This window comes from Solanum lycopersicum, chromosome 12 (genome assembly GCF_036512215.1).
Source record: "Solanum lycopersicum chromosome 12, SLM_r2.1".
Lineage (NCBI taxonomy): Eukaryota > Viridiplantae > Streptophyta > Magnoliopsida > Solanales > Solanaceae > Solanum > Solanum lycopersicum.
This window is the reverse complement of record NC_090811.1, coordinates 60,690,789-60,703,260: the sequence shown is the minus strand read 5'-3', so window position 1 is coordinate 60,703,260 and position 12,472 is coordinate 60,690,789. Positions and strand designations below refer to the sequence as shown.

Genomic DNA, 12,472 nt, shown 5'->3' with positions numbered 1-12,472 from the left:
TATTTTCTTTGAGGGAGTGAAAGGCAAAAAAACTTCTTTTACTTTAGATTAGCTTCTTGTTTTCTTTTTGTTTTTTCAAAAAAATTATATTTCATTTTTTTGTACTTTTTACACTTCTATGACGACAGAATAAAGAAAACAAATTAATTTGTTTTGATGCATAAAAAGAGTAATATTATGTGCTAGGCGTGTGTAAATCACTCCATGATACAAATCTAATTAAGGATTTTTAAGGGGCTATATATATCACTTTTAAAATGATCAGGGGGCTAATGAGATTCTCGTGAAGTACAAGTGTGTAGTTGAGAATTCGATAATAGACTGGGGACTTTTGAGTACTAATAGTGAACAAGAAATGAAAATAAAAGATATGAGATAGAATGTAACTTTTATTAATTTTTTATATTTTTAGCTGTATCTTTCACATAATAATGATCACCTATTTAAAGTTTACAAGACAGTTTTAAATGTTAGAATTGAACACTTTATTTAATTGGTACATGAATTATCAAGAAATGGTATATGTATAGTTGATAGAAGTTATGAGTGAGCATTCATATTCACGTTCAAAGGATTTGTAACACTTCTTGTTGTATGTCTACAAATGATGAAAAGAAGTCAAGTGAAGAAATTAAAGTCCATCCGTCGTGTAATATTGCTTCATTAAAAATCTTGTAAGAAAAATTTAATGGGATAAAATCTTGATTAAGGGAAAATGAGTATAACACATATTTTACTTCGCCTGATGAAATTTTTATTTAATATCTCAGAGAAGACTCATTCCAATCTTATGTCTTAATTTCTCAATTGTTGATGTTGATAATATTTTAGTGAATAAATTTGTATGATTATAATCAAACGAATTTTTGAACATTTGTCTAATCATTTTATTGAAGATCATATACGAAAAATATAGGTGAGATATGCTATGATTAGTCTCTTTTGATATATCCTCCATTCAATTGGCAAACAATGTTATCTTCATATAATATTATTGAAATCTTTGTTTTCAAAGAAAGACTACATAATTACAAAACACATTGAGTCATTGACCTCAATCTACGCACTCTCAATTGACTTCATGAATGAATTAATTTTATATTATTTGATGAACTGAAAATTATTACTTTTTAATCAAATGTCATGATATAATTGTACCTGAATAAATAGCATATAGATATCAAGTTTTATATCACTACAACATTTTATGTCTCCAACCACCCTAGAAAAGTGTGGCCTAAACTATGAAAAAGTGTGGCCTTTGGTAAAAAGCCACACTTTTTGACTTTAAGCCACACTTTTCCAGGTGTGGCCGAAAGCAGCGAAACCTTAGAGTTTAGGCGACGCTTTATAAGCGTAGCCTTATCAACTACGCTTAAAAGCGTAGCCAAAAGGAAAAAAGGCCATGCTTTTTACCTACGCTTAGAAGTATTGCCATATGAGCAATACTTTTAAGCGTAGCCTCAAAGTCAAAAAGGCCACACTTTGTAGCTACGCTTAGAAGTGTTGCCTTATCAGCTACACTTACAAGCGTAGCCTAAAAGAGAAAAAGTCACGCTTTTGCCTTATCAGGAAGACGAATTTTACCATTCATATTTGCAAGAAAAAAGAAGGGGAACATGGATACTTGTTCTGGAATTAGGGATGTACATAGCAAGTCACACCCCAATCCAAAGAACAAAAGATGACGAGAAGTTGATCATCCACATTTTGAATTCATAAAATGCACGATAGCAAAATCAAATTCAGTTAGTGCCAACAGTTGAAAGTGTCCATTTTATCATAAGGGACATAATGGATGAACCATGGATGAAAAACTTCAACGGATGGTAGAAGTACAGTGAATCCAATGATAACATTTTCTGTAGATCATAGAAAGAGAAACATACCAAAATGGATTGTAATATATTGTTATAGGGGTGTCAATTAAACTCAGTGGCATACACAGAGGAGAAATAAAGTGATTTATTTTGCTTAGGAAGGAGCCATCGGAATTTCTTTTCTCCCTCTGCACCATCCAATAAGCAGCACGGCGCTGGTAAGGTCTAAGCTTAGGAAGCAAACCAGGGAGGTCATCATCAAGCATCGGCTCCTCCCTGCAGACAACATCACAAATGAAAGCCAAGTATGAGGAAATTTGCATATATCCAACATAAATTGAAACTTAAGTCAGCAGAACCACTCACTTTGATGGCTTAATAGCTTCATAGAAACTAGCTACATCAAACCTAGAAAGTTTCCTTGCAGAAGAAGAACTTTCATCCAGCCCCGAAGCTAGACCAATATCTGCATGTGCTTCCACCTGGTATCCATATCTAGCCTCTGCTGTGACAACCTCTGGACGTAGCCAAGCCATCACATTCATCATGCTCTTTTTCCATAGCTGTCTGGATGTATCCAGAAGTGACTCACACCCATCAAAGGCACTTTTCAAAATCTCGACCTTCATCCGTATAGATGCTAAATAACTCGGAACAATAACAGTCCTCAATGTGAAGAACTTCAAACTAGCCAGATGGACTAACCCTGATATACCCTCATCAGGTCCATCAAAACTTCCCTCTATCAACACAACTGTTTCCTCCAAACCCTCTTTCTCCTGCTTTGCTACAATTTCAAGACATACACTAGTAGCAGATAATACAGGCCAATGACCCAACTTTATCCTAGTAAGATGCTCATTAACATTACTGACCCTAAACCTCAATAAATACCTAGAATCCCTGAAAAAATCCTCATCCAATACATAAGTACCAAACTCATCACTAACATTCAAGTTTGATAAAACAATTTCAGAAATATCCATATGTTTGTCCAATAACCAATTAGACCTATCAATTTCAACAAAAAATGGCACATCAACTACAAAAGACTCATCTTTTTCCGCAGTTCCAGCATCTGTTTCACCGTTTAATTTCCCCTTAGGAACTTCTCCTTCCAAAATTCCAACAGAATGATTTGGCTTAGATTTCTTCCGACCCATTGCAGTAACAAGTAAGATATACAAAGTGCAATACGGTTAACGGATAAAAACCAATCCTTTATTCTTATTCGAACAACCAAGAACCTGTAAATAATAAAGAGTCTCACATGAACTAACAAATATTTGGTACATAATTTGAACGGTTTCTCGGAAAACCAATAGAAGTGAAATAAGCTACAAAATTTCCGAGGTGAATTCTGTAGAGAATTGAAAAAAAAAGTACTCTACTAGTACAAGCGACAGAAGGCACTTTCATCCACACTTTAGTTCTTCAGCTAAGCTCTTTAGATTTTTCAGATTCCACACTTTAGTTCTTCGATCCACAGTTCTTAAGCTTCAACATTTCATCCCTTTGAGAAAATCATGTTCTAGAGAAGACAATCTGCAGCTCAGATGTTGATCAGTACTTCAGTTAACCTAAGTTCTTCAGCTCAACTACGTTCTTCAGTCAGCTACGTTCTTCAGCTTGTTCTCTTCGATCTTCACTTCACCTACGTTCTTCAGCTGCTCTTTAGAAATGGATGTTTTTAGAAACTTTTAGAAGCCCTGTTCCAGGAAAGAAGAGAGAGAGAGAGAGAAGTTTTTGGAAATGTTTTATTAATAATTTTTTTGGCCAATAAAATATGGGAGGGAGAGTTGAAAATGTTGGAGGGAATATAAAATTTTAGTGAAAAATTTAGGTCACACTTGTAATGTGTGGTTTTTATAATTGTAAAAAATAGCACACTTTAAAAGTGTGGTCATATATGTAAATAGATGTTGCCATTTATTTCATATTATGACAACGCTTACAAAGTGTAACCAATACCATTAAAGAGTACGCTTTACAAGTGTTGCTAATATTGTCGTTGCCAAACGTTAAAAATTTAGGCTACATTTTAAAAGTATTCCCAAAAATATTTTAGGCAACACTTTTTAAGTGTTGCTCAGATTTGGTGTGGCCGTAGGCATAAAATGGTGTAGTGTATGGATCAAATGATTATCTTAACAATGCATAATCGATCATTTCTAACTTAGATGTAATAAAAAAAATCTCTTATCAATCATTTTTCGAAGATATTTGAACGTATGTTTAACATATTTCTATGTCCTCCTATTGAAAATAAGCTAAATCTCATCAATAAATTTACTGTAAACAAATATCTGATCGACTACGATTGAAAGGATATGTTAATTTCTCGATAACATTGAAATATGGAAATTTATCACCAATTTTTTTATCATTTTCTTAAGATTGACTTGAATCTATATTTTATGTCAAACTATCTCACAATATTCGAAACATGATTTATTTATATAAAATTGCTTTAAAATTTTGTAGTACATGTTGATTGATGGATAAATATTTTATTTATCGAATGAATACCCTGTAGACTAAGAAAAAATTTTATCTACCAAAATCTTGTATTTAAAAAATAATAATCCAAACACTCAATAATCTTCTTGAAAGCTCTTAATTAAGAGTGTTAATAATGTTTATGCCATCAACATACTACATATATATATGTATCATATTTTTCTATCTCAATTTACGTGACACATTCTTATTTTTTGAGAGTCAAATAATTTAAGATTAATTAAGAATTTGCTCATGAAATCTTCAAAATTTAAGAAATGAATTATATATTTATAAAAGTAAGAGGAAAAAAGGTGACATAATATTAGTATGAAGAACTCAATTTTAATTCAAAAGTTGAAGTTAAAAAAACTTTTTAGCCAAAATAAAAACCCCATAGTACGAACTATCAATTACAATGAAGTGTTTTTTTAACTATGTCAAAGATAGGATGTAAAAACATGTCAATTAAAATGGTTACGCATGAGCATAAAATGAAATTTGAGATTAAAAACATGATTTTTAGTTCAGCCTAGACGCGCCTGACATTTGATTTTCGTGTTCGCAAGATCCAACCCACATGATTGTGATGGGTCTTATTCAGTAAACGACGATTGAGACCATTGACCAAACGATCATGAGACTGCAGATTATTGTTGACCGTGATAACTACGTATTGATCACACAATCGTGATGTCTAAGTTCATGTCAGTTCAATTTTTAGCATTTTGTCCTCTTTTTACCTCAATTTCACTTGATTTCTTTAAATATTTTAAATTCATTCTTCGCTTCAGATCCTGCATATATGAAGCAAATCACATAAAAAGCATCAATTCACATCTAAACAAGCCAAAAACATAAGTTTAAAGACAAGATACATAAAAATACCACTTTTCAAACCCTCAAGCTTAAGTTATTGCTTGTCCTCAAGCAAGATAGAATCAAAGCATCAAGAACATATTTAAGTCAAACACACCAATGATTCCTTAAGCGCTAGAACTTGTCTTCGGTTGGTACTAACAAATAGTCATCGCATGCAAAATCTTTACAAAAGAATTCCCCTCATTTCTCATATCTTATATTTTAAAAAAATAAATAATAATAAAGCGATTACAACTCAAATTCAAGAAGTGATTCAAAATCATTAATTCCTTCACATGATCATTTGACTCAATTAAGATTGTTTTCATTATCATTACTTTCTATCAATTAACGTGTCCTCAGAAGAAATGAAATGTCCTAAAACACTAACAGAATATTTACAAAACAAGGGACAAAGACACAAACACTCACAATCACAAAGAAACATCTCATGAACACAAGTACCACTCCATAGGCTCGCACTTTAGAACCTCGCTAAATTAATATTGGTGGAATTATGAAAAAAAATTAGGTATTATTCAATCGAAAATTTAAAGGGTGTTACCGAAATTTAATAAAAATTGATTTTAATTATTACATCAAAATCATTGTACTTACGAATTTATGTATCTTATTTTTTTGAATAGATATACAAATAAATTTGTTATACCATAAAGTACAAAATATGGTTTGTTGTAATATTTTTATTTATTAAATAATCATTGTTTATTTATTGTAATACTCATTTTTAATTTAATATAATTAACAAATTATTATGTCCATTACTTCTTAATAATTAAATATTATTCATTGTATTTTTAAGAAAAATATTTAATGCATGATGGTGAAAGAAAAACTTTATACACAATATAGAAAATATTGCTTAGAAGGTGTGGTAAATCAGGTAGAATTTATTGTGTTAAGGTTGTTCATGATTATTATGCATATCTGTAACATTTCAAGGATTAAATTCGTAAATAATTCGTGATACTTAAAATCAATATTTTTGAATCAAGACGTTAAAGTATGACTCCCCAAGGATTAACTAACAATCATTACTTAAGGAGGACCCTAAAACCCCCCTTATATCTTCCCCAAAAGCAGTCACCCACGGAGTTCCACGCTACGTGGGTCAAGGACTGGGGTGAGGGGTTGCAGAACCCCAAACCACGGACATGCAGGACGCCACATGAGTCTACTCACGGACTGTGAGTCTTGGGCTATAGGTCACCTCAGAAATTGCCATTTGGTAGTTTGGTCTAGGGGTCTTTTGGGAATTTTCTTTTTGATTAATGGTTATGTTGTACCGTTTTAAGCCTATTTTAAACACCTATTTGAGTATTTTCCCCACCTACACTTATCCATCTAAGATCATCATTCCAATATCTCAAAACAAAAATAAATTCTCTCCAAAATCTTCTATCTAGAATTATAAAGAAGAAGAAGATCTAGTTCGGACTTGAAGGAGGTTTTTTTTCACACTAATTTGTTGGATTTATTAACCTAAGGTATGATAGTCTTGGATTCATGGATAGCTTTCATCCATGGAGTCCTCAAACTCTCAATTTTAAAGTAAGAAATTCCCAAAAAGCTAGGATTTTCAGTCCAAGTCATGAATTCTTTTTAACAATGTTTTTAATGATTTAATTATCATATATTATGATTGAATTGTTGATTATTATTATTATTATTATGAGAAAATCTCCCATGAATTCATGAAACCTCCATAACACAAATTTACGACTTTGTAATGTGGGAGAATACTATGAAATTGTACTTGTAGTAGTTTAGTTGTTTTAATCATGTTATCATCCATGTATTATGTAGTAATTTTAGATATGTTGGTTGAGTGTGATTTATAGTCCTTGAAGGGCAAAACATGAGAATTCGTTATCTGTATGAGACTTAGCTTGTGTATTATGCATTTAAATCACTTTGAAAGTAAGGTGATTATACTATAATTAAATTATTGTATTGATTGGATGATTATCCTTGCATACACACTTAGGTATGCATATCATATAACGTAAAAATTTTATCACATGTAGTGATTCTATGGTTGGAACATAGTCTCACCTAATGAATCTAGGAGTTTTATGGATTGAGTGTCAAGACATTTTTTCGTAATCATAAAGTTAAGTCAAGACTTCACATAAACTCAGTGGGGATGATGCTAGTACCGAGTGGATAGTGATATGAGATGGAAGCCCTCACGATAGTAGAGGCCGGGTTTCTAGAAATAATCTTTTGGGATGAAAGTCCTCATGTAGAGGCCGGGTTTTTTAGTAGCAATCTCCTTACCCCATAAACTATGTGCCCTTATAGGTCTAATAGTTTGGTTCTACCTTAGGCAAATAGGACAACCCTATTTTGATGTGGGGTCGACATCGAATTCTATGAGTAAGCTCTCATGGTCTATGTCGGTTAAAGCTAATCCCACTATGATAACATGAACTAGAATTTGAGTTATATATTATAGTTACTCAATAAGCTCTCTTTAGTTTTTAACTAATATTAATAGTTTGTTGAGTTTTTGTTAAGGTGAAATAATATTTTTCCACGTGAAATGTCATGTGACAAGGTTTTTGCAAAAAAAAAGAAAAAGAAAAAGAGTGTAACACACACATCAATGAGAAACGTTTCTCAAACTAATACGTGATATTTTAGGCATGAAACTCACACTCTCAATAATTTAGATATGAAACTCAAAAAAAAAAAAAAAGTTTAGGTGTGTTTTTGACACTTGTGTCATGCATTAATAGTTTTTAGAATTGATGGTATAAATTGTATTTTTTAAAATAGTAAAATATGTATTCCATAAACTATGATCGAATGCATGGCAAATTTCACCGAAGTATGACTTGATAGCTAGGTATGTTGTTTTATTATTGTTGTTTTTACATGGCATGACATGTTTTACAACCTCAAGATTAATAACATTTCAGTACATTCTATGTTTAATTTCAAACTACAATCTAAATAAAAAAAATTTAAAAAATAATGTTTAAATCAAACAAATAAATTTGTAACCGAGAGAAAATATGTCTTGGTAATTTTGAGACCCCCATTAAAAAGTAATAGGTATAATATAATAAACTAGAAGCAAAAAAAAAAAAAAACAAACTGTCGACCACAGACCCACGACCTTTTGATCCGAAGTCAAACGCGCTAATCCACTGCGCTATGCGGTCTTGATGTGCAACTTCTTCTTAATAAACTATTTTTATTCTTTTTTCCAATTGAAACACATATTTAAACAGAAAATTTATGTTTAAGCATATTTTGAAACTTAACTTTAAATACTACTACTCCTGTTTCAAAAAGAACGGTCAATTTCCTTTTTACTACGTTTAAAAAAGAATGATCCTTTTTTTTGACAATAATTTAACTTTTAACTTTTCATCTGACATGTTTAAGGTCGTAAGATATAAAGGGCATTTTGGGACATTTTACAAAATTTCAATTTAAAACCAGAAGATTAAAATATCTTCTTTCTTTTCTTAAACTTCATTTCAAGTCAAATTGGACCATACTTTCTGAAATGGAGGGAAAACTATTTTTCCAAAGTATCACTTAGTATTCAAGTGATTATTAAATAAGGTGCAAGGATAATTAGGTAATGGTACGATGATAAATAACTATTGATGGATTAATTTTTAATTGGACACTTCTATACTTTTTATTTCTTTATTATTAATAATTAAAAAAAACAGCAAAACAAACGAGATTATAATGGATAGTGAAACCTAATACTCTTTTTTGGAGAGTTATCGGGTGATTAAAATTGATATAATTATCATGATAGTAATTATCAATCTAGTAATCACATAATTTATAATAATATTGGCCTATTTATTTGTCATAATATATTTACAAATATATTGTTACGTTGCACAATTACAATCACGAGATTATATTAAATTTTAAGGATGAAAAATAATTATCTAAAATTGAAATTTATATTAGACAGTAAGAGACCTTATAAATGTTATTGAATTAAACATTTAAGATACATATTATATTTTGAAAAGATATTAATCAACAAACATACGCTCTTAACCAATATTATATATAAAAAAATGATTTATGTTTTTTCATATTAGTATATATTAATTAAATTAATAACAAAATTAAAAATTCACGATTTCTATAAACATCATAAAATACACATCGATTAAAAGATTATTATTGTAAATATAATGTCATATATTATGAAAATATTTGACAAAAAAATAAATATCAAGTCAATACTATTAAAACAAATAAAATTAAAAATATAAATAAGTTCTAAATTCGAAAAGAAATCTATTGTAATACTTTTAGATCAAAATTCAACATAACGTACATAAATGTGATTTAAAAAATGAAAACGTAAATCTATAACTTTATTTAACAATAAATTTACTTTCAATTTAAAAATTAGATTACTAACAAAATTATGCTAATGAAAAAAACAAAAGCGAACAAGACTTTTAACCCAAAATAGTAAAATATTTACGCTTATATTGCCCCATTACTTTCATATCATTTTTTAAAATTTTAATTTGACATATAATTTGGGCACTGCATCATGCTAACATCAACGCACATCCCTTTTTACCCTCTTTGATACTATTACAGTATATGAATATATTATGATGGTCTAACAGAATAATTGATCAGCGTCTTCATCTGTTTCTTCCTCCTTGAAATCATCAAAGTATAATGTACTTTGCTTTATCAAAGAGTAATTGACAAATATTTTAATTGAGGTTTACTTCAGTCCTTCGATGAGATTCCTCAATTATCTATGATACCATAACGATATATCTAATATTGTCATATCATTAAGCTATGTTTCGATTTTCGATATTTTAATTTAAAAATAGTTTTAAAAAGAGCCATAATTTAGATACAATTTTTTAAAAATCTGCAAAAAGAGAAAAAGATATACAATATTTTCTATTGAGTTAGAGTTTTATAAATAAGATTGTCACTTTAATATTTTTCTCTTAATTGTTTCTTATTTTTCCTTTAAAAAAGAGTTCAAATCTATATGATACCGATAAAGTATCAATATCTCGATAGAGTATCACATAATACCGATATAATATCAACACGCTAACATAATATCTTAGATTAATCATTATAATAATGCTGATGTCATGCCAATATTGTGGGTGAAATGAGAAAAAGGAGAAGAGTGAATAAATAGTTTGAGCCATGAGTCTAGTAAGGGTACATAGTTAGAGTTGTGTCCAATTTGGATACATAATTTAATAATATTTTGTGTAGTTTACCAAAATAAATATAGAATAAGTAAATTAAATAGACAATACTAAAAAAAAGAAGAAGAAGCATGAAATCACAAAAATTAAAAGTCGAGAATAGGAATAAAATTAAAAAAAATATAAATAGTTAAAAATTTATTTTTAGAAAAATAGTTAAAAGAATTCAAAATAATAAAATTAAATTTTTTTTTAGAAAGTAATCAGCTTGTAATTTTATAATTACCAATAATTCCCAATTACACTTATTATCAAGTAATTATATACCAACCAAATATATGTAGAAACATGACTTTTAATTTGGTTCTAATTTTGAGTGTACACAAGTAGATATTTAAATTTTTATAACATTAAACGAGTAAACGTATGTATCCTACATAAAATATTACATGTCGGACGCCAAGTAGGACATAAAATTTTCATATAGTGTGTTATGTAGGACAAATGTGTCTATTTATTTAATTTTATACATTTTTAAGTGTGTACTTGTACACACTCAAAATTAAAAATCATAGTTATCAATATGCCAAGTTAATTATATTTATATATTATGCCTATATATAATACAACTCAATTATATCAAATCTAATTACACATTCCAAGCTCTTAATAATGTGGAATATAGATTCTTTGATTAATTAATAAAATTAAAAAAAATTAAAATGTGGGATTCCTCATTGTCATTATTTTTCATTTTCCAGAAATAAAATTCAGATTTTACGATATGCTTTGACCAAGTTTAACACTTGTCTTATAAATTGAGGTTTCATATCTCCTTCCTTATTCATATCTTTACTGTTATTTTTCCTTTAATTTTGACCAATCTCGCCCCTGTTATAGATCAGATTTTGTTCCTTTATGGTGTATTTTTTTTCTTTCAAAGATTGTGTTTTGGTGTGTCTCTGTGGTTGTATTATTCTTCAGATAAAAGAATACCTAGGTGGGTTTTGAGGGAATTTTAAAAATAGACCTATTATTGTTGAATAGCCTGGCTATAAACATCAAGATTGTATTTTTTTGTGTGTTGTGGGGTTGAATTTGATTTAGCTCACAGATTGGTAGCTTTTGTGGTTGTTGGATATATTTTTTGTTTTTGAGTGGAAGAACTCAGCAAGAGTAATCAAAGATTGTATTTTGGTTTTGTGGGGTTTGAGGAAAATTGGAAGTTGGTTTTTGTTTGTGGGGTAGATTGATTGACCTTTGGTGTGTTCTGAAGTTGATTTTTGATTCTGATGAAAGAGTACTTTTGTGGGTCGTGAGGGTTGGGTGTTTGTTAATGAGGAAGGGAATCAGCAACAGTATATCAAAGATTGTACTTTTGGTGTTTATTGAAGTTCAGGTTGAAAAAAACATACTTTTAGTGGATTTGAGGGAATCGAAACGTTGTTAGTGTGTGTTGGTGGGGAAAGTTAAGCTACAGTCATCAAAGATTGTTCTTTTGGTGTGTTCTGAAGTTCAGATTGGAAAGAAACATACTTCTTGTGGATTTGAAGGAGTCGAAACTTTGTTGGTTGTGTGTTGGTGGGGGAAAGTTAAGCTACAGTCATCAAAGATTGTTCTTTTGGTGTGTTCTGAAGTTCAGATTGGAAAGAAACATACTTCTTGTGGATTTGAAGGAGTCGAAACTTTGTTGGTTGTGTGTTGGTGGAGGAAAGTTAAGCTACAGTCATCAAAGATTGTTCTTGTGGCGTGTTTTGAAGTTCAGATTGAAAAGAAACATACTTCTTGTGGATTTGAAGGAGTCGAACATTGTTGGTTGTGTGTTGGTGGGGAAAGTTAAGCTACTGTAATCAAAGATTGTTCTTTTGAAGTTCTGATTGAAAAGAAACATACTTCTTGTTGATTTGAAGGAGTCGAAACATTGTTGATTGTGTGTTGGTGGGAAATTTAAGATACAGTAATCAAAGATTGCACTTTTGCGTGTTTTGAAGTTCAGATTTTTTTAAAAAATACATACTTCTTGTGGATTTAAGGGAATCAAAAGGTTGTTTGTTGTGTGTTGGTGGGGCAAAGTTAGCATCAGTC

General features: G+C 30.0%; 1 protein-coding gene across 1 annotated transcript; it reads right to left on the bottom strand.

Moving 5' to 3' along the window:
• Window positions 1-1,583: 1,583 nt before the first annotated feature.
• LOC101252370 (uncharacterized) lies at window positions 1,584-3,026 on the bottom strand. Its single transcript, XM_010316143.4, has 2 exons — window positions 2,187-3,026; window positions 1,584-2,096 (listed from the first exon to the last, which is right to left on the bottom strand). Exons 1-2 carry the CDS (start codon window positions 2,981-2,983, stop codon window positions 1,820-1,822), a joined length of 1,074 nt encoding a protein of 357 aa, XP_010314445.1. The 5' UTR covers window positions 2,984-3,026; the 3' UTR covers window positions 1,584-1,819.
• Between the last annotated feature and the right edge of the window lie 9,446 nt (window positions 3,027-12,472).

Coding starts and splice junctions, on each gene's coding strand:
- LOC101252370 (XM_010316143.4), bottom strand. CDS start 2,983: ATGGGTCGGAAGAAATCTAAGCCAAATCATTCTGTTGGAATTTTGGAA. Junction 2,097..2,186: donor GAAGCTATTAAGCCATCAAA/GTGAGTGGTTCT, acceptor TGTTGTCTGCAG/GGAGGAGCCGATGCTTGATG.